We start from the raw sequence: 23,692 nt of genomic DNA on the forward strand, positions 1-23,692 counted from the left end.
GCTCCTTTTTAATCTTCTGACCACTCCAAGGTTTTTTTCACTACATATCTCATTCACACATTTATATATTGATGGTGTTGACTGGCATGCAAGGTGCAGGTGCTAGCTGGGCTAGGTGGGATCTGAACCATCGACCATCTAATTTTTGGACGACTCAACCCTTGAACCCACAGTCTGTACTACAAACTAAACCACAGACTAAACCATGAACTGTACCACTGACCGAACCTGAACCACTGCTGCTGGATTATAGGACAGGGATTATACATGATGGGTACAATTGATCTGGAAGGGGGACGGTTATCAGTGATAAGATCTGGTCATGTTCTGTCAGTGTCATGTAACTGTGCTTCTTCCGTGAGACACGTATGAACAGGTTTTTCAGTTTATTGCAGCGTCCAGGTTTTGGACAGTTACACGGGACGTCGCGGGACTACGTCCAGGTTTTGTACAGTCCGCGGGGACGTCACGGAGACTACGTCCAGGTTTTGTACAGTCCGCGGGGACGTCACAGAGACTACATCCAGGTTTTGGACAGTCTGCGGGGACGTCACAGAGACTACATCCAGGTTTTAGACAGTCTGTGGGGACGTCTCAGAGACTACGTCCAGGTTTAGACCGTCTGTGGGGACGTCTCAGAGACTACGTCCAGGTTTTAGACAGTCTGTGAGGACGTCACAGAGACTACGTCCAGGTTTTAGACAGTCTGTGGGGACGTCTCAGAGACTACGTCCAGGTTTTAGACAGTCTGTGGGGACGTCTCAGAGACTACGTCCAGGTTTTAGACAGTCTGTGGGGACGTCTCAGAGACTACGTCCAGGTTTTAGACAGTCTGTGGGGACGTCTCAGAGACTACGTCCAGGTTTTAGACAGTCTGTGAGGACGTCACAGAGACTACGTCCAGGTTTTAGACAGTCTGCGGGGACGTCTCAGAGACTACGTCCAGGTTTTAGACAGTCTGTGGGGACGTCACAGAGACTACGTCCAGGTTTTAGACAGTCTGCAGGGACGTCACAGAGACTACGTCCAGGTTTGACGTGTCCCTTTAATATATTCTAAATGGTGAGGATGGGTGCACTTCTGACCCATTATGTGATTCTGGTCTATTCTCCGGTCCACTTTCGGACCGGTTCTGACGGCTCGCCACTCTCCCTGACAGAAGGCGGGCATTTCCAGCCGTCCCACGTCAGGACGCCGAACGGGATTGGTGGAAGAACACGGGTCGAGCAGCTTCGACACGTTCTATTGGCCAGTGCTGGTGTCAGTCACGTGACGAAGCCGTGGACTCTGGAAGAAGGAGGAAAAAAAACAAACTAATCCGAGCGGCGGCCATCTTGCCAGTACTTGCTCCAGCGGGGAGAGAGTGACGCGAGGCCGGACGGAGAGCAGCGACCCTCGGCTGTTTGTGTTCACTCAGTCCGGCATGATAGACACGACCTGCCCTCGCAGCTCGAGCTAAGCCTCCATGGTTCTCCTCCTCGGTCTCCAGTCAGGAATCACAGCAGGCTGCGAGCTGTGGAGGTACCGGGCCAGCTAGCTGCTCGGTGACCCAGCGGCGCTGCGAGGACTGCGGCTTTGCTCGGGAACATTTCGGCTGATGGTGGAGGACCTGGACCGGGTCTCTGACCCCAGATCACAGCAACGGTTTGCCGTGCTAACATGCTGTGAACCCCCGGCTTCACCTTCCCTCCAGCTCTGACTGTTACTGTCCAGGGAAAGCGACAGTTTCTGAGAAGAAGAGCCGTCTGCGGAGCCGCTTCATCCCGCTTTAACACCGAGCCGAGGGACATGTTTCCGAAGAAGAAAGGACACCTCGACTGTCACAGACCAGCCGCATAAACCGACACCGGCAGCACCGACACCGGCCCGCTCAGCCGCCTCTGACCAGATGAAGACAGCTCAAAGTCGGCCGGTCTTTAACGGCTGTTCGGCGGTGCTTCCTGCTCACACACCGGCCTCTCTGACCGGGCCTGTCCGCACATAAACGGGACTGGACGAGTCCGGGCCGGGACATGGTGTCAGAGGCACCGCTAGTTTAAAGGGCGCTAATCCGGCTGAAATTACGGAACGAGTCTATCAACGATGGGATCAGCCACCAAACTGGCCTTCAGCGTGTTCCTCATCTCCTGCTCCTCAGGTGAGTCACCTGTCTGAGGGTCAGCTGATTCCCCTTGATGGTTTGTTTACAGTATGACCACGTGACCAAAGCGAGCCCGGTTACGTTGGCTCAGGTTCTGGCATGACAGACAGCATTCCCTCATCAGCGACCAGGACCTGTAAACGTCCTCTTCCTCTTCCAGGTGGTCCAAAACACCTGTGGTACCAACACTACCACTGCCCCTCTGAGCTCACAGTCCGGCTAACAGACTGAGCTAACAGCAGCTAACAGACTGAGCTAACAGCAGCTAACAGACTGAGCTAACAGCAGCTAACAGACTGAACTAACATGAACTAACAGCAGCTAATAAACTGAGCTAACATGAACTAACAGCAGCTAACAAACTGAGCTAACAATAGCTAACAAACTGAGTTAACATTAGCCAACAGCAGCTAACATGAGTTAACAGCAGCTAACAGACTGAGCTAACATGAGCTAACAGCAGCTAACAGACTGAGCTAGCATGAACTAACAGCAGCTAACAGACTGAGCTAACAGCAGCTAACAAACTGAGCTAACAATAGCTAACAAACTGAGTTAACATTAGCTTACAGACTGAGCTAACATTAGTTAACAGCAGCTAACATGAGCTAACAGCAGCTAACAGACTGAGCTAACATGAGCTAACAGCAGCTAACAAACTGAGCTAACAATAGTTAACAAACTGAGTTAACATTAGCTAACAGACTGAGCTAACATTAGCTAACAGACTGAGTTGACATTAGCTAACAGCAGCTAACAGACTGAGTTAACATTAGCTAACAAACAGAGTTAACATTAGCTAACAGACTGAGCTGACATTAGCTAACAGACTGAGCTGACATTAGCTAACAGACTGAGCTAACATTAGCTAACAGATTGAACAGACATTAGCTAACAGCAGCTAACAGACTGAGCTGACATTAGCTAACAGACTGAGTTAACATTAGCTAACAAACTGAGCTAACATTAGCTAACAGCAGCTAACAGACTGAGTTAACATTAGCTAACAAACTGAGCTAACATTAACTAACAGACTGAGCTGACATGAGCTAACAGCAGCTAACAAACTGAGCTAACACGAGCTAACAGCAGCTAACAGACTGAGCTGACATGAGCTAACAAACTGCGTTAACATAAATTAACAGCAGCTAACAGGCTGAGCTAACATTAGCTAACAGCAGCTAACACACTGAGCTAACATAAGCTAACAAACTGAGCTAACATTAGCTAACAAACTGAGCTAACATTAGCTAACAGCAGCTAACAAACTGAGCTAAGAGCAGCTAACAGCAGCTAACAGACTGAGCTAATATTAGCTAACAGACTGAACTAACATTAGCTAACAGACTGAATTAATATTAGCTAACAGACTGGGCTAACATTAGCTAACAGACTGAGCTAACATTAGCTAACAGCAGCTAACAGACTGAGCTAACAGCAGCTAACAGACTGAGCTAACATTAGCTTTTTCCTCGCCACCGTTGCTCATGTTGAACTGTTGGTCTCTGTAAATCATATCGTACAGTTTGACCTGCTCTGTGTGGAAAGTGTCATGAGATCACTGAAGTTATGATGGAGCTGTAGAAATGAACTGAACAGACTCTGCTTTGATGTTTAGAGGAAAATATGGAGACCAGGATCGATTGTTTGTCTGTCTTCATCTGACGCTGAATCAGTCTGGGACATCCTACTGACACATTACAGCTGTGTGTTTGTAACCTGTCCTCCTGTCTCTTCCTCAGGTGTGTTGTTGTTAACCTGTCCTCCTGTCTCCTCCTCAGGTGTATTGTTAACCTGTCCTCCTGTCTTCTCCTCAGGTCTGTTGTTAACCTGTCCTCCTGTCTCCTCCTCAGGTGTGGTGTTAACCTGTCCACCTGTCTTCTCCTCAGGTGTGGTGTTAACCTGTCCTCCTGTCTCCTCCTCTGGTGTGGTGTTAACCTGTCCTCCTGTCTCCTCCTCAGGTGTGTTGTTAACCTGTCCTCCTGTCTCCTCCTCAGGTGCGATCCTGGGTCGATCAGATACTCAAAAGTGTGTCCACTACAACTACAACCCTTCGTCTTCGTTCTCGTCCTCATTGGAGAGCCGGGGGAACGTCAGTGGGGAGGTCACCTGTTCAGGAGAGAAGGATAAAAGGCTTCACTGCTTTGCCACCTGGAAGAACGTGTCTGGAGTTGTCCAGGTGGTCAAACAGGGCTGCTGGCTGGATGACGTCAACTGTTACGACAGGTGAGAGACACCTGAGAGATAGACGTGAAGGACATGTTGATCTGTTACTGCAGGTGAGAGACACTTGAGACGGACATGAAGGACAGGTTGATCTGTTACTACAGGTGAGAGACACTTGAGACAGACGTGAAGGACAGGTTGATCTGATGACGCAGGTGAGAGACACCTGAAAGACAGACGTGAAGGACAGGTTGATCTGTTACCACAGGTAAGAGACACCTGAAAGACAGACATGAAGGACAGGTTGATCTGATGACGCAGGTCTGGGGTTGGTACTTGCAGTCCACGAGGTAAACTGACACCTCTGAAGCTTCCAGTGGTCCAGTCATGCTTGTCTGTTGTTGCAGTCATCTGTCATTGTCTGTTTTTGTCATCATCTCTTCAGGTGACCCACACCCTGACATCTATTGGGTCACCTGACCCACACCCTGACATCTGTTGGGTCACCTGACCCACACCCTGATATCAATAGGTGGACCAGCTGTAACAGCAAAAGTGTGAAACAGGAAGTGTGGTGTTGTTCTTCTCCTGACAGGACCGAGTGTGTGGAGATGAAAGATGTTCCTGAAGTCTTCTTCTGCTGCTGTGAAGGAAGTCTGTGTAACCACAAGTTCTCCTACAGTCCGGACACCAACCAGACCCCAGTACCATGTAAGACCCATGTAGACCTGGTACCATGTAAGACCCACGTAGACCTGGTATCATGTAAGACCCACGTAGACCTGATCAGGATGTTCTGGAGGATTTCATACCTGAACTGTAACTTTTATAAATGTACTTATTACTTGTAATGTTTGGCCCTCTCCTGTTTCCATAGCGACGAACAAACCAGTGACGGCGAGGCCTCCGGTGCTCACCACTCTGATGTACTCAGTGGTTCCCATCATGGCCATCTCCGCCATCGTACTCATCTCCTTCTGGATGTACCGACACCACAAACTGGCCTACCCACCTGTCCTGGTACCCACACAGGTGAGACACATCGTACAGAGGGATTAGTTCTTAATTGTTCCATCAGGTTCATGTCTGTCATGAGCAGATAACATTCGACTTGATCTCCCATCAACATTTAATGAATGCACTACAGAGAAACATCAGTGAACGACTTGTGAAGTTTAAATTATTTTCCTTTGTTCTCTGAATCTCTAAACTTAAACTGAGGCTGCTGAACAGAACCAGACCTGGAGAGACTTTTATACCCTGTTTATATATTATTAGTGTGGCTGCCCAAATCTTTATTGAGTGTGCCTGAAAGAGCACACTCTTTAAAATCTCTCGGGCTTATTCTTATTAGTGTGGATGCCCAGAGGGGTATAAACGGTACACACAGGTTATAAACAGGGTATACACAGGGTATACACGGGTTATAAACAGGGTATACGCAGGTTATAAACAGGGTACACACAGGTTTTAAACAGGGTATACGCAGGTTATAAACAGGGTATACACGGGTTATAAACAGGGTATACATAGGTTATAAACAGGGTATACACAAGTTATAAACAGGGTATACACAGGGTATACACGGGTTATAAACAGGGTATACGCAGGTTATAAACCGGGTACACACAGGTTATAAACAGGGTATACACAGGTTATAAACAGGGTATACACAAGATATACACGGGTTATAAACAGGTTATGCACAGGTTATAAACAGGTTATGCACAGGTTATAAACGGGGTATACGCCGGTTATAAAGAGTATACAAAGGGTTTACACAGGGTATAAACAGGTTATACACAGGGTATAAACAGGTTATACACAGGGTATACGCAGGTTATAAACAGGGTAAACAGGTTATACACAGGGTATAAACAGGTTATACACAGATTATACACAGGGTATAAACAGGTTATACACAGGGTAAACAGGTTATACACAGGGTATAAACAGGTTATACACAGATTATACACAGGGTATACGCAGGTTATAAACAGGGTATACACAGATGTAGAGTATCAGTGTATGTCTGACTGTGACCTGTTTCTGCCTCTCAGCACGCTTTTCATATCATGATTGAGGTAAGAAGATCAAACTGCTCCATCGCTGCCTGTTTGCCATGTTTCTCTTTCAGTTTGCATCTTTATCTTCATATTATTACTTTATATTATTTTATTTTATTATTTATTTATTTGTTCTGATGTGTTGTCTGATGGTGTCATGTTCTAAAAAAACGTCATTTCCATGTACTGATCACCCGATGTGCATGATTAATATGAATCATATGAGACTGTGAGGACAGAGTTTCTAGACTTGCATGCATTCAGGCAGTGGGCATGACTATGACGGGAAAAGGCTGATGAACCAGGATCCATAAGAACACACACTATAACACACAATAACATGATAACACACAATAACACGGAAACCCTGAAACCCCACTGGGCCGGTCCACGGTGCGTTGCGTGAGTGTCGCGTATGTGGTCGTCCTCAGGGACTGTTTCAGAAGCGAGCGTTTAGCCTGCCAGACTTTGTTTACTTGCTCAGATTTGGCCATTTTCCCTTTGCCATTTTAAATATGCTACATAGTTAATTAGTTTCTCTTTTGTCTGTTTTTACGACCGGCAGTTTGCACTGGGTATTTTATTTTGAAAATCCACCAGATTCTCTATACTTTTTCTGTGCCTGGCTTCTGCCCACTAGAGGTAGTCTGTGTAAATTGACGCCTGCTGCTCACGTCAAGCGTCTGAAATGGACCACGGTGGAGCCAGTGGGGTTTGATACATTGACTAGAATGGCCGCGTATTACTCACGATGACGTGCCGTGGATGGGCCCGGTGGGGTTTGGGCGTAACGCATAATAACACACGATAACACACAATAACATGATAACACACTATAACACACAATCACAGGATAACACACTATAACATGATTACACACGATAACACACTATAACACACGCGTACACATGATAACACGATTACACACTATAACATGATAACACACGCGTACACACTATATCACACGTTAACACACTATAACATGATATCACACAAGAACACACAATACCACGATAACACACAAAAATTTAATTTTTAATTTTTATTTATATAGCACCATACATCTTCAAGTTATCTCATGACACTTTTCATACAGAGGTCTAGGACCGTACTCTATAATATTATTTACAGACAGTTCCACCATGAGAAAGCACTTGGTGACGGTGGCAAGGAAAAACTTCCGGCAGGGTTAGGGTTAGGCAGAAACCTCGAACAGACCCAAGCTCATTCGCAGACAGTCATCCACCACGACCGGTTGAGTTAAAGATAGAGAGTGGCAGATAGTCCCCCGGTAGTCTAGTCCGTTAGCAGCATAACTAAGGGATGACCTGAGTCAGCACTAACTATAAGCTCTATCAAAAAGGAAAGTCTTCAGTCTACTCTTAAAGGTGTTGACCGTGTCTGCCTCCTGAACCCAGAATGGTAGTTTGTTCCACAGAAGAGGAGCCTGATAGCTGAAAGCTCTGGCTCCCAATCTACTTTTGGAGACTATAGGAACCACAAGGAACCCAGCGTCCTGAGAGCGCAGTGTTCTAGAGGGGTAGTAAGGTACTATGAGCTCTTTTAGATATGATGGTGCCTGACCATGAAGAGCTTTGTAAGTAAGGAGAAGAATTTAAATTCTATTCTAGATTCAATAGGGAGCCAATGCAAGGAAGCCAAAATGGGAGAGATGTGATTGGTGTGTGAATACGCCAAAACGATGTCGGACTCCGTAGTTTTCTCTGGTCCCCTCCCCAATGTGACCAGTGACGACATGTTTAGCCGCATGTCGTCATTTCACCGCTGGCTGTCGAGGTGGTGTCCAGCAAACGATGTGGGCTTCATAGATAATTGGACCCCTTTCTGGGGAAAACCTGGTCTGATTAGGAGAGACGGCATCCATCCCACTTTGGATGGAGCAGCTCTCATATCTAGAAATATGGCCAAGTTTATTAGCTGACCAAAACCATGTCGACAACCCAGAGTTGAGACCAGGAAGCAGAGCTGCAGTCTTACACGCTCTCTGCGCCTCCATTAGAGCAGCTGCCCACCCAGTCCTTTAGTATAGAGACTGTGTCTGTCCCCGTCCACCCAGTCCTTTAGTATAGAGACTGTGTCTGTCCCCGTCCACCCAGTCCTTTAGTATAGAGACTGTGTCTGTCCCCGTCCACCTACATTATTTAAAGATAAAACAAATGGAAGAGGAGTTCATCATAAAAACTTAATACAAATTAAATCAACATCTCCAACAGTCCAAAATAAGAGAATTGAATGTGGACTCTTGAATATCAGGTCTTTGTCATCTAAAGCTGTCTTAGTCAATGAATTAATATCTGATTATGATATTGATTTGTTTTGCCTCACTGAAACCTGGCTGCAGGAGGATGAATATGTTAGCTTAAATGAATCCACTCCTCCGAGTCATTATAATACTCATGTTCCTCGAAGTACTGGTCGAGGTGGTGGAGTTGGAGCCATATTTGACTCAAGTCTATTAATAAATCCTAAACCTAAACTAAATTCACTTAGTTTAGCTTTAGGATAAAATGTAAATTTTTAGGTTTTTAATTTACATTTTACACAGTTGTGTAAAATGTAAATTAAAAACAGAACACAATCATTTGCAAATCATTGCAAACCCATATTTTATTCCTAACAGAACATAAACAACATACCACGTGTTAAAACTGAGACATTTTACCATTTCATGGAAAATATTAGCTCATTTTAAAATTGATGGAAGCAACACATCAAATCAAATTGTATTTGTATAGCCCATTTGTATAGCCCATTTTCCTCTGAGGCTTTACAATCTGTACAGGGAGTGACACCCTCTGTCCTTAGACCCTCGGTTCCAGTGAGGAAAAACTTGCCTACAAAAAACCCATCTCAAAAAAGTTGGAACAACTGATTTTTATTTGATTTGACAGGGGCAACAAAAGGCTGGAAAAGTATATGGCACAAATCAAAAACAACTGGAGGAGCATTTGACAGTTAATTAGGTTAATTGGCAACAGGTCAGTAACATGACTGGGTATAAAAGGAGCACATCAGAGAGGCAGAGCCTCTCAGATGTAAGTGAGTCGGTTTATTTACGCAGTACTAAGACTATCATTGTGGTTGTCCACATGAATGTTAAAATCACCTACAATAATTACTTTATCTGTTTTAAGGATCAAGCCTGATGCAAATTCTGCAAATTCAGATAAAAATTCAGAATAAGGACCTGGAGCTCGATATACTGTAACAAATAAAATTGGCTGCGATGTTTTCCAGGTTGGGTGAGTGAGGTTAAGAACAAGACTTTCAAATGAATTATAATTTAGTTTAGGTTTAGGATTTATTAATAGACTTGAGTCAAATATGGCTCCAACTCCACCACCTCGACCAGTACTTCGAGGAACATGAGTATTATAATGACTCGGAGGAGTGGATTAATTTAAGCAACATATTCATCCTCCTGCAGCCAGGTTTCAGTGAGACAGAACAAATCAATATCATAATCAGATATTAATTCATTGACTAGGACAGATTTAGATGACAAAGACCTGAGTCCACATTTAATTCTCTTATTTTGGACTGTTGGAGATGTTGATTTAATTTGTATTAAGTTTTTATGATGAACTCCTCTTCTGTTTGTTTTATCTTTAAATAATGTAGGTGGACGGGGGACAGACACAGTCTCTATACTAAAGGACTGGGTGGGCAGCTGCTCTAATGGAGGCGCAGAGAAGCGTGTAAGACTGCAGCTCTGGATCAGAGAGAGAGAGGGTTTGAGTAGTTTTCAGTAAAGGGAGATGTGACTACATCTTCAACCAATACCTTGCCTGACTAGGCATAACCCTGAAACAATTAAAAAAAACAACATACTATAACACACCATAACACACAATAACATGATGACACATGATAACACACAATAACATCATAACACACTTTAACACACAATATCACAATAACATGCAACAACACCTGACACCTTTGTGTTCATGTTGTTCCCTCCAGGACCCCGGCCCACTGCCCCCCTCCCCAATCCTGGGCCAAAAGCCGCTGCAGTTACTAGAGATCAAAGCCAGGGGGCGCTTCGGCTGCGTGTGGAAGGCTCAGCTGCTCGGTGAATACGTGGCTGTCAAAATCTTCCCCGTCCAGGTCAGTACTGTCCGAGCTGCATCAAACACACTGTCGTCATCATCGACATGCAGGTCCAAACCTGACCACAGAACCATTTAGACTAATTGGACTTCCTGTATATTTAACTATTTGTTTGACAGATAGCTTTAGACTAACCACTAATTACCTGCAGCCAACTGAATCTGCCGTTGGCAGGTAACAGAACCGGGCTCAGCGACCGGGTTGGAGCCTCTGAGATCAACAGGGAATAACATTAAACTACCGACGTGATTTACAGACTTTTTGATGGAAACATTGATCAGTAGTGAAGCGCTAACTGTGGTTAGCTCGGTCAGTCATGTAGCTACCTGAACTGACTCAGCCCGGGACACCAGGAGCCAAACCCGGCAAGAAAACCACCTGATAGGCTGCTGTGTTCACTGTTAGACTGGACACTGCCGGTTCAGAGGTTCTGCTGCTGTGTTCACTGTTAGACTGGACACTGCTGGTTCAGAGGTTCTGTCGCTGTGTTCACTGTTAGACTGGACACTGCCGGTTCAGAGGTTCTGTCGCTGTGTTCACTGTTAGACTGGACTCTGCTGGTTCAGAGGTTCTGTCGCTGTGTTCACTGTTAGACTGGACTCTGCTGGTTCAGAGGTTCCGTTCGGTCTGGCCATGTTCACTGGAAGGTAGACGCTGATGCTAGCTAATAGTGCTAGCTACAGTGTGTAACACGACTCGCTATTGGCTGCTGCAAATATCAATCAACATCCATCAGCAGAGAAACGTGATGTCAGAGGTGTTTGTCGGTACCGTTGACCTCTGACCTCTTTGTTCTTTCAGGACAAGCAGTCATGGCAGAACGAGTACGAGATCTTCAACCTGAACGGGATGAAACACGAGAACCTGCTGCAATTCCTTGGAGCCGAGAGGAGAGGAAGCAACGTGGAGATGGAGCTGTGGCTTATCACGGCCTATCACGAGAAGGTGCTAACACCTGCTGGACAACCCGAGAACTGCAGCAGAACAACCCGAGAAACACAGCAGAACATGAACAGAACCCAGTTATCAGATCAGATATCTTTATTCTTATTGTGCAATTATACAACAAACACTAAAGAACTGGGATCAGTGTACAATTTAAAAAAAGATAATATATACTTTCATTCACACGTTTTATTTCACACACAGTTTATTCCACCGTATGCAGTTAAAACATAATTATTGCATTTAATTGCAGTTTATCATGTTGCGACGTGTTCCAGTTTGCTTTCAGCACAGAGTTGATCGTGGTGGTGGTGTTAGGATAAAAAGTGTTGTAGTGTTTCCTGGAGGGCGACAGTTCACACAAGTGTGCAGAGTGACAGGAGTCTTTCAGGATGTTGTTTGTCTTCTGCAGGCAGAGAGGTGAAGATGTCATCCAAGGCAGGTAGCTGTTGTTTTGTGATGTTCATTGTACTCTTGTTGATATTCAGTTATATGTGAGGACGATCGATGGAGCAGTGGCAGAATGACACGAGGAGCTGCTGTAATACGTTTACTGTCCTGAGACACAGTCAGGAGATACAGCCACTGTTGTGCCTTTCTCAGCTGTGCTGTTTGTTCCCTGTAATGTGTGCTCAGGAATTTAAAGCTGGACAAGCGCTCCACCTTCTCCCTGTTGATGTACAGTGGTGCATGAACATTCTGCCTGCTCCTGAAACCGACTGATTGCTTTTTTTTATGTTAATAGTCAGATTATTTCCTGTGCACACTCTGTCAGCTTCTGTACCTCCTCTCTGTAGGCAGACACGTCACCACAGTTGTGTCATCCGTGAATCTGACTGTTGCAGTGGTGTCATGTGATGGAGCACAGTCATGGGTGCATACGAGTGTCTGGAGCTGGTTGATGGTTGACTCTGGTGGAGCTGCTGCTATAAACATGGTGGAGTGTGTTCTGTATTCTCCGTCATCGAACATGTTGAATAGACTTTAACCTGCTACTGTTTGCTAATGGCTGTTAACACGTAGCCCAAAGCTTCTTTGCAACAACAGTGATGACGACTTCCTGTGGCAGGTAGAAGGGCGACATCGAGATAAACACTGCTGTGTCGTTGTTGTGTTTCACCTGTACTCATGTGACTGCTGGGACATAATCTGTATCTTAAATTATACAATCACAATATTGATTATATAGAATAATGATAGAAATAATGACAATGTCAGAGTATTAACTTCACCTGAGCACAGGTAAACCAGTGTGAGGTGTTACACCAGAACCTAACCCGTGTTCCATGTTCTCCTCAGGGTTCTCTGACGGACTACCTGAAGGCAAACGTCCTCTCCTGGTCTGAACTCTGTCTTATCGCTCAGTCGATGTCTCGAGGTCTCGCTTACCTGCACGAAGACGTACCTGGACACAAGGACGGCCACAAACCTGCCATCGCACACAGGTACACACATCACACACAGTGCACACATCACACTGTATAAACACAGGTGTTGTCCTGCGGGAGACGAGGTGTCACTGTCTGTTTTTCCAGGGACTTTAAGAGTAAGAACGTCCTGCTGAAGTCGAACCTGACCGCCTGTATCGCTGACTTCGGCCTCGCTCTCAGGTTTGAGGCAGGAAAATCTCCTGGAGACACACATGGACAGGTGAGAGAGCACACATGGACAGTGAAATGATTGTTGGTTTTAAATAAAGTCACCGATGGGGGATCTGATGATTGCCTCCTATGTGAATTCCGATTTGCCTTGAACTCTGCTGTGCACGAGTCCACTGGAGTAACGCCTGCAGACCTAAACCTGAGCCGTCCTCTGAAGGGTCACAGCTATGATTCAAGTGCTTACACCACAGCTGAACAAATAACAGAATTAAAAAGGTTTGAACACCAACATGGGAAAAGCAAGACAAAAACAAAAACTGAACTATGACAAAAGGAGAAGAAACAGGAATTTTACAGACAACGATCGTGTCTGGATCCGTACTCACCCTCAATCCGAAGCTGACAGGTCTTTTTCTAAACTTGCCCCCCGTTGGAAAGGCCCCTACAGAGTGGTGCAGAAAATGAGCCCACTCTGTTACCAGATCGTCCTGGAGGATTCAGGAATGGACCTCAAAGTGGTTAACATGGCACACATGAAACCTTGCTATCCCACAGCGGAGGAATGGGATAAGCAGCAACGCCATCAAGTCATGGAGATCTTTGAAGCCAACACAGATGACGAGGATTTTCTGGGCTTCTAATTTACTGTGTTATTTATATCACCTGTGCAGACTTTTTTCAGGGGGAGGAGGTATAACGAGCTACCCCCATCTCTGCCCACGTGATGTCACCGGTTGCCAGGCAACAGGTGCATGACCGTCCTTTAAAAGTGACGTCTATAAACCAACATGGCGGCGCGCTACCTGCATTTGCAAACCGGCACCGAAACGAGCGACAGTTCGGCGTTTCGTCCCCACACTGCGGAGAGCATAGTGAGGAAAAAGTACTGAGGCAACTTAGTCCCTGGATTTTACCCTCAATGCAGACTTGCAGGAATGACTTTTTGATTTCCAGCGTCGGAGGAGGAAGAGTCCCTGTGTGCCGGCTGGTGAGCTGAGGAAATCCGGAATATTAAAACGTTTTTTTTTTTTTTCTTTCCTATTGGAGGATTAAGTGTTTTTTGTTGGTGGAAAATATATTTTTGCTGGGAATAAACTGAAAGAACAAACCAGTTGTTTTTGGTTTGTACTGAACTGAACTGAACTGACTGTTGTGAACTGAATTGAACTGAAGAAGTGGACATTGTTTATGTTGTGTAATATATTTCAAACAAAAAGAAAAGTGGTATTTTGGTTTGTTCACCTTTTTGTTTAAGGTTGTATGAGTTTTGGTTTAAATTTATGCACCCTTTGTGTTGGTTTTCGTGAGAGGTAGCTAGTTTTTAAATTGTCAGGCTGAGTCCTGGCTGGCACCCCAAAAAAAAAAAAAAAAAAAATTAAATTAAATAGTTACCCCTAAAAACCGTCACATGCTGAGATGTTTGAAGTTGCTCTTCATGACAAACCGTGTTCGACACATCGTGTTATTCCAGTGTTTCAAAGTAAACAGTTGTCCTAAACCAGGTGTGTGTCCCTGTTTGTCCGTCAGGTGGGAACCAGGAGGTACATGGCCCCTGAGGTCCTGGAGGGTGCCATTAACTTTCAGAGAGACGCCTTCCTGAGGATAGACATGTACGCGCTGGGCCTGGTGCTCTGGGAGCTCGCCTCTCGCTGCAAAGCTGCAGATGGTAAGAAACTGGACATGAAATTTGGACCGGAAAAGTGATGATTGAGTAAAACTCTGAAGAGAACACGTCCCCCTTCTCTCTGGTCTACTGTGTTTGTCCTGGACTCTGATGGTCTAGGTCCAGTGGACGAGTACATGCTGCCTTTTGAGGAAGAGGTGGGTCAACATCCATCTCTGGAGGACATGCAGGAGGTGGTCGTCCACAAGAAGCTGAGACCGATACTCAGAGAGTGCTGGCAGAAACATGCTGTGAGTCGGACTATGTTACCCATAATGCACCACATACACATGATCTACTTTTGGTTCTGACCCCTGTTGTGGATGTTTTGGTTCTGACTCATGTTGTGGATGTTTTGGCACCCCCTGCAGGGTCTGTCTGTCCTCTGTGAGACGATTGAGGAATGCTGGGATCACGAGGCTGAAGCTCGGCTGTCGGCTGGCTGCGTAGAAGAACGCGTCGTGCAGATGCAGCGGCAGACGAGCGTCACGCCGCCTGAGGAGATCGTCACGGTCGTCACCATGGTAACCAATGTGGACTACCCGCCTAAAGAGTCCAGCCTATGACGAGGCAGAGGACCAATCAGGACGGAGCAGGGACTCCCTCAACAAGCGTTTTCTGTCTCTGATCACCGGTCAGGTGACCCAGAGGACAACATGGAGGACAGTCTCTGCAGGGAGCCACACTGACCTCCACCTCTGACATCATGACCTCCACCTCTGACATCATGACCTCCACCTCTGACATCAGTTCCTGTTTTGTATTACAAAATTAAAGACTTCCTGCAGACGTTTTCGACAGTGATGTGACTGTTTGGTTTTAATTTAACGGTTAAAAACTGTTTTCGTTTCTGTGAATGAAGAAACAGCTCCTGAATGTCTGTTTGTATGAATATATACACACACACAGGTTAGTATTATATGTTTATATATATCCTTTCAGATTTTATAATGTTTGTTCCAAGCTCAGTTTGAGTCCAGGTCCAGGTTCATGTCCAGGTCATACAGCTGGCCTGTTTTGGTTCAGTTCAAACAGACTCTGGTGCGTTGGTCATTGATCCAGTCCATGAGTTCAAAGCTGTCACTGACTGCGACCCTGACCACGGGTCAACATGTCCAATTATACAAATAACAGAATCATGGGACCAGAACCGCCCTGATCTCAGTGAAGGTCTCGTCTCAGAACGGACCAATCCGACAAAAGTGATTTATCGTTTTCTGAACTTTGAAAATTTTCATTTTGTTGTGAAAATAATTAGAATTTCATCCTGAAAGTTTCTTCACGTTGTTTCTTTGAATTTCCTCCAAAGTTCAGATGTTTGTAAAATCACTGAGTTGATTCAGAAATGGAGAGTCAGCAGCTGATCAGCTCAGATCAATAACACTGATCTATAACGCTGAAGAGTTCGATCGTTCTTGTTCGACTCCAAACGTTTTTCTAATGTTCACTGTTGATTTCTTCTTTTTGTTCTGATTCTGTGGACGAAATGTAGTTCAACATTTTGAAAAATAAAACTGAATTCATCAAAGTATATCTGATGATTGATTCATTGATATATTTCATGTGAAAGAAATCAAATTAATAAATAGTTCAGTGTTTCAGATCAAATCATTTGAAATGAAAATAAAGTTTCTTCTGCCCATTTTAAATGTTTTGATCTTCAAACAACATCGCCCACAAATGTACCATGAGACGTTCAGGGACCTGCAGCTCACTTTGAACTGTACAAAAGACTTTCACTGTAACGCCACAGTAACATCTTAACTTATGATGAAAGTATATGCTGTGTACGTATATGCTGCTCACCTGCACACACACACACACACCTGCTGCTCACCGTTCTCTGTTGGCTCAGTCAGTATTTAAACCTCCACACTGTCAGATTTCTGACTGTCCTGCACTCCCTATTTGGACTTCCTGTTGCTGAGACAGCTTGTCTTGGAATCTCCTCTTCACCTGTTCAGGTAAAACACCGTCTACCATCTGAAGTTCACGTTGAGGTTTTTCCTGTGATTTCAGATTGCTGTGTACTGTGTAACCACGTTCTCTGTAAACTGTGACATATTTATGATAAAATATTGTTGTGGAGATCTTGCTGAAGTCAAAGGTCAATGGTCAGGAGTTCAGAAAGTGTTCAGCAGCCTCTGATGTCTTATGCTGTATTATTTATTGATGCTTGTCCAAGGAGAATTAGAGACACTCAAAGTTCATCAGAAGTGCCTGAGTCGGTCTCAAATTCTGCCCAACTCATCCTGGTGGATCGACTTTAAACCCCAAGATAACACCACAAATACTACAGAATGAGTCACAGAGAATGTCTTTACCCATGGAGGTGTTATTGTCAGCATGTTCTAGTCTGGAGACACAGATGTCTGTTTACGCAGATTGGACCGTCAACAACAAGCTATCTATTATGTCTATGAAGGCAGCAACAGGTCTCTGTGACCCTGGACACCACAGTGTTGAGATAGACTGGCACCTACTGTTCCCAACCAAAGCCAAACAACTAATACTGCTGAGGACCTCAAGGCCCACACGGGACCTCAAGGCCCACACAGGACCTCAAGGCCCACACGGGACCTCGTGTAACCTAAGGATAAAAAATTCCTTAACAGTTTCTTCCTTCATAAGTTGAGTGTGAATGAGCTGAGACAGCTCGCTGTTAAACGTCAGCAGGTAGGACAACGTCAGAGGACTCACCTGTACAGAGATGCTGCGACAAACAAAGAAAAAACTTGATGTGTTGACTTTACAGTGAGAATGACTGGAGGTGTCGAGGAATGTGCTGCTGTCATGTCTGAACAGAAGTCATCTTTAGTCTGCTTACCTGAATGTTGTGACGGACTTCTCACTGCTCGTCTTTCCACTGACGGCCTTGTCATTAAAAATAAAAGATGTGACGAGCTTCATATCAGAGCTGAACACTTTAAATGTCTCAGAGCAGGAAAATGTTGGAAAGTTCAGTTAAATTTTATTTAGATAGTGTCAAATCATAACTTCAGTTTTCTCATGACACTTTCCATACAGAGCTCGATGACGATGATGATGATGTTCAGATTAAGATACAGTGATGTCCACCAGAGGGCGCCATGACATCACAGCTCCTCTGTCAGCTGACAGAAACAGTAAACTATAATGTAACATATGTATATAGTCTAATGTGTATGTAATGTTAAGAATCAAGTAAAGTCTGAGCACCAAACATGATGTGACTAAATAAGACAGGTTCTGGTTCTGTCCAGCTTGTTCAGGAGAGAGGACGTCCAAGCAGCAAAGATTAATTCATGAAATAATGTAACTGTTAAAGGTAACAGAGACAGTAGCACTGCGGTCCAGGACTCGTTGTTACTCCAGATTCTGGTCTGTGTCAGACCTGAACGTGGACCTAAACCTGGACCTGGACTGGACCTGGAACTCAGCAGGACAAAGCCTGAAGCCTCCTAAGGGGGGCGCCAGAGACCTGAGGGACAAGCAGACATTCTGCAGGCGGATCAGGGGGATTTCTTCTTCTTTGGTCCAAAATAAAATGAATGGCCACTGACATCACAGCTGGTTGACTGTGATTGGCTCTCAGCTTAGTGAAAAGTAGAGTTTATGAAACCAGTCTCAGGTGTGTAGACCTGAACCTGAACCTGATGTTCTGTTAAAGTACAGAACCAAAACACGCTGTGTGCTGTGGCTCAGAGGCTGGACTTAAACTGGGCCATCATGTTTATGTTTTTGTGTGTTTCCTGTTTGTCGATAAAGTTCTAAATGTTGAAAGATCAAACATGAATAAAAAACTTGACGTGATGTCACAGAGAGAAGACGGCCTCCCATTGGTTCCCATAATGCACCGTGTCACCATGTTTTATTCATCTGACCTCAGGGTGACATCATCATGCTGAGGGGCACAGTCTGGCAGGAAACACTCAACAATACACACTTCTTGTTCACACATCACACGCTTTTATTTTGATAGACAAACAGGACCACGTGTCACTTCCTGAACACGTTCTAGATAACCTGACCTGTAAAACAGAACCTCCACAGGAACCTGCAGAACTCTGCTAGTCCGTTCATGAGAAGACAAACGACCTGGAGTTTTGTTGACCAGGTCAGGGTATATCGGCAAGAAGTGACCTGTGAAGTCACAACAGTCAGACATCATCATATGTTAAAGAGCTCATAGTACCACCAGAACACTGCACACTCATGCAGCGTTACAAAGTTTACAGGTATCATGAACCTGGTTCTGTCCGAGGTTTCTGTGCTGGTTTTGTGTTTCCTGTTTTATTTTGTAGTAACTCTCTCTCTGTGCCGTGTATTTCTACTTCCTGCCTTTGTTCCCACCTGTTTTGATTCAATCAGGACAACCGCACTCACCTGGCTCGGTCACCCTTTAAGCCACAGATCTCCACGCTCTGTGTGAAAGGAAGTGTGACATTAACAAAAAGCATAGATAGATGTATTAACAGAAAATACAGGAATAAAAAATAATAATAATTGTGCTTTCACTGTACAAAGGCTTATAGATGTGCAATATTATAAATAAGGCATATAATACTAAACGTGAACTTTGTAAGAATAAGAAGATATATACAGAGTAAATGATGTCAAGCAAGAGGAGACGGTCTAGGCCTGTCCCTCTGTCCCCTGGACGTCCTTCTGTGCTCACAGCAGTTCACACATCTCGCTGCATGTTTGCACATTGCTGTTCTTCACCCAGCAGGTATGAAGTTTTGGATCTTGTGTGATGTCTCAGAGTCTTTCTGGGTGTGTGTGATCTGTGGGAAGTCCGTGTCTCTGATGTCTTGGTGCAGTTTCAGGTGGTTAGAAGGTGCAGCTCGGTCTCCACCCGTGTTGTGTGCAGTGGGTGCAGCCAGGTCTGTCTGTGCTCACTGAGTCTGTGCACAGTCCAGGATTTCCTGAGCTTCGATTGGTCACAGTGCTCAGGTATTCTGCCACAGTGTATTTTCTGTTTAGGGCCACATAACATTCCAGTTATGGCTGATTCTTTCCAGTGTGTCAGATAGTTTTCTTTTTGTTTTCTTATCATTTGGTTTGGTCTGAAGGATTTCTGTTTGGTGGCTCTGCCTGTGTTTGTGCACGGAGGCATCTCTCTACAGTCTCTCTGTGGGTGAGGGCTCTTTATGGAGCATATTGTGGTCACTTTCTTTACGGTAATCATCAAATTGAATTGCTCTCTTTTGAATTTTGATGGTTAGTGGGTATCGTCCTAATTCTGCTCTGCATGCATTGCTTGGTGTTTTGCATTGGACATGGAGGATGGATTTGCAGAATTCTGTATGCAGAGTCTCAGTTTGGTGTTTATCCCATGTTGTAAAATCTTGGTTGGCAGGTGGACCCCAGACCTCGCAACTGTATAGTGAAATGGGTTCTATGACGGAGTCCAATATTTTGAGCCAGATTTGAACTGGGTTGTCTAATTTGATGTTCTGTTTGATGGCGTAAAAAGCTTCTGCACCTTGTCTCTTAGGTCACGTACAGCTTTGTTGAAGTTACCTGTAGTGCTGATGTTTAGGCCGAGGTAGGTATAGTTTTTCGTATGTTTTAGGGCCGTCTTATCTAGGAAGAGTTTATATTTGTGGTGGTGGAGGCTGGATCCTTTTTTGAATATCATGATTTTTTTCTAGATTAGATTCACTGGTAAGGCCCAGTTTTGGGAGAAGTTGTGCAGAAGATCAACGTGTTGTTTTAATCATTCTTTGGTAGGAGACAGCAACACCAGGTCACCTGCAAACAGTAGGTATTTGATTTCTGTGTCTACTAGAGTTATGCTAGATGCTACAGACTGCTCTAATGACTTTGCCAATTCATTAATGTATATGTTGAAGATGGTTGGGCTCAAACTGTATCCCTTATGATGTGATATGATGTCATGTGTTTTTCCTTCAACCCCACTTTCCAAAAGTTTGTACAACAGACCCTCATGCCAAATAGAATCAAATGCCTTTCTGAAATCAACAAAACAGGAGAATAATTTGCCTTTTTTTTGTTTGGTTGTCGGGTGCTGAGGGTAAAAATATGGTCTGTTGTGCGATAATTTGGTAGAAAACCAATTTGGGATTTCCTCAGGACATTATTCTCAGTGAGGAGGCATATAGCCAATTGGAATTTGAGGTCTGTGAACTTAATCATTTTATTTAGGATGCCGTCGACACCACAGGCTTTCTTAGTTTCAAGTGATTTTATTTTGTCCTGTAGTTCTTTTAATGTTATTGGGGAGTCTAGTGGGTTCTATTCTTTTATGGTTGACTCTAAGCTTTCTAGTTTATCTTGTATGTGTTTTTGTTGTTCACTGGTTTACCCATACATCTCCATTTTGAATGGGAAGGTCGTCATGTTTTTGTTTATTTAGAGTGTTCCAGTGTTCCCAGACTTTATTTGTTTTCATGGATTCTTCAATGGTGTGTCGCTGGTTTCTAACATGTTGGTTTCTTTTTTCCTTACTGTGTTTTAATGTTTAGTGATGTAGTGAAGGTGTGTGTTCTGGTTGTCTGGGTCTCTGTATTTTTGGCTTAATGTCTTTTCTAAGATTTTTACATTCATTGTCAAACGTCCATTTGTCATGTTTTTGTTGTTTTTGGCTTTTCTGTTTGAGGCCTTTAGGTTTGATAGGGATGCTGAGAGGTCATCTATCTTGTTAAGGTTTTCTACCCCCTTGTTTACACCCTCACCGTTATGTTGGAATGCTTTTTCCAGAAAATTGTTTAAAAGTACTTGTACTTGTTGTTGCCTAATAGCGTTTTGGTATATTTCTGCAGTATTTTCTTTCTATTTGTAGCATGTTTTAATTGGGTGTAGTTTGGTTTGCTGTGATACCTCCAGATTGCGTGTTGATCTGTACAAATAAAGTGTGGTTTTGCTGTGGTCTGATAGGGGTGTTAGTGGGCTGACTGTGAACGCTCTGAGAGACACTAGGCTGAGGTCCGTGATGAAGTAATCTACCGTGCTGTCACCCAGACATGAGCTGTAGGTAAACTTACCATAGGAGTCCCCTCGGACTCCACCATTGACTATGTACAGTCCCAGTGAATGACAGAGCTGTAGGAGTTGTGTCCCATGTTTGTTTGTTGTTTGGTCATAGTTATGCCTGGGGTGCATATTGGGGAGAGGATGTTTCTACCTCCTTTAAGGTGTTTGTCCCCCTGGGTTCTCGGCCTGTCCTGGCATTCAGGTCTCCACAAACTACAATGTGACCATAAGCCTGGAAGTGGTTAATTTCTTCGTCTAGGATGGAGAACATGTCCTCATTAAAATATGGGGATTCATTTGGGGGAATGTAGGTAGCACAGAGGGTATTTTTCTCAGTTGATGTGAGTTCTTTAGTTATTTCTAACCAGATGTAAAAGGTTCCTGGGTTCCTGCTCTTGAGGCCAAAGGCAGTCAACCTCAAAGTTGGGACTGCTGCCTTGAGGATGTGTACTTGGTCATACAGGCTGTGCAGGTCTAAGGTGGGATGGGGTTTCACATAAATATTTGGCTTTAATGCACAGTCTCTGCAGGTTTGTGAGTGAGTTTGTCCGTTCAGGGTTCCTGTAAGAATATGGTGCCTCAACATGGAGGAAGAGGAGCTGCAGCGTCTGTAGATATAAAGTCTGATTTGAATTTATTAATAAATTAAACTGAACTTTAATACATTTAATGTTCTTTTTAAGGACTGAGCAACATTTCAAAACTGTTTAAACTATTTAGTTTTAAACTAACAAATAATAATTCATAATTATCAGTTTAAACTCTTATTTATAGAATAATAATATGATTGATGGTTTCATCAAAGAGTTAATCATATTTGTTAATATTAATGTTCCTGTCTCTGTTGGACCAGGATCTGGTCTCTGTTGGTGTCGGGGGACTTCCTGAGCTTTCATCCAGCTAAAAGGTGCCGTTGCTAAGTGATGGCGATGCAGCGCTGGAAGCGTCTCCTCCCCGTCGGCCGTCCAACTCTGCAGCCAACATTAAAACCAAACACACCCGAGGGCTCTGCAAACACTTCCTGGTCCTGAATCCAGACACCAAGGGGGACCTTTAGTCCTCATCGTGTCGACCTGCTCTGACAGAGTCTACAGAGCGCTGACCTGGAATCGGCTGAACAGGGCTGGCAAGTGAGCAGACGTCCTGTGGGGTTTTCATCCACAGAGGACAACTTCCAGGCTTCAGCTGCCTTCAGCTCTTTGTGTTGACGTGATGCTTTTCTGTTCCCGTCCACTGCCTCTGCTGGTTCTTCACATGATGGATCCAATCAAACCCAGAACAGAAAGAAGGTGTCAGAACCATCAACCGACACAGTCCGCAGGCCCGAGTCCATGGAACGGATCGGTCCACAGGCCTGAGTCCACGGAGCGGATCACATGTTGAAGGTTAGTTTACTGACACTCTGTGATAATCGAGCTGATTTAAATCAAACAACATGAAACATTAAAGAAACATTAAAGAAACAACAAACTCTACAAAAACTTGAAAACATGAAGACATGAGAACATAAAGACATGAAGACATGAGGACATAAGGACATGAAGACATGAGGACATAAGGACATGAAGACATGAAGACATAAGGACATAAGGACATAAGGACATAAGGACATAAGGACATGAAGACATGAGGACATGAGGACATAAGGACATGAGGACATGAAAACATGAAGACATGAGGACATGAGACATGAGGACATGAAGACATAAGGACATGAAAACATGAAGACATGAAGACATGAGGACATGAAGACATAAGGACATGAAAACATGAAGACATGAGGACATAAAGACATGAGGACATGAAAACATGAAGACATGAAAACATGAAGACATGAGGACATAAGGACATGAAAATATGAAGACATGAAAACATGAAGACATGAGGACATAAAGACATGAAGACATAAGGACATGAAAATATGAAGACATGAAAACATGAAGACATGAGGACATGAAAACCTGAAGACATAAGGACATGAAAACATAAAAGACATGAG

At 44.3% G+C, this 23,692-nt stretch overlaps 1 protein-coding gene across 5 annotated transcripts; it reads left to right on the plus strand.

Moving 5' to 3' along the window:
• Window positions 1-1,071: 1,071 nt before the first annotated feature.
• acvr2aa (activin A receptor type 2Aa) lies at window positions 1,072-16,248 on the plus strand. 5 transcript variants are annotated; one of them, XM_027287970.1, is made up of 13 exons: window positions 1,072-2,137; window positions 3,958-4,029; window positions 4,138-4,366; window positions 4,902-5,017; window positions 5,184-5,338; window positions 6,367-6,390; window positions 10,360-10,503; window positions 11,308-11,451; window positions 12,751-12,896; window positions 12,987-13,101; window positions 14,580-14,718; window positions 14,836-14,966; window positions 15,087-16,248. In XM_027287970.1, exons 1-13 carry the CDS (start codon window positions 2,083-2,085, stop codon window positions 15,279-15,281), a joined length of 1,665 nt encoding a protein of 554 aa, XP_027143771.1. In that variant the 5' UTR covers window positions 1,072-2,082; the 3' UTR covers window positions 15,282-16,248. The 5 variants fall into 5 exon arrangements, with proteins under 5 accessions (XP_027143771.1, XP_019123596.1, XP_027143772.1 ...); XM_019268051.2 differs by having other exon boundaries at window positions 1,074-2,137; window positions 3,994-4,029; XM_027287971.1 differs by lacking the exon at window positions 6,367-6,390 and having other exon boundaries at window positions 1,078-2,137; window positions 15,087-15,281.
• The last annotated feature ends 7,444 nt before the right edge of the window (window positions 16,249-23,692 follow it).

Source organism: Larimichthys crocea, chromosome XIV (genome assembly GCF_000972845.2).
Source record: "Larimichthys crocea isolate SSNF chromosome XIV, L_crocea_2.0, whole genome shotgun sequence".
NCBI classification, from domain to species: domain Eukaryota; kingdom Metazoa; phylum Chordata; class Actinopteri; family Sciaenidae; genus Larimichthys; species Larimichthys crocea.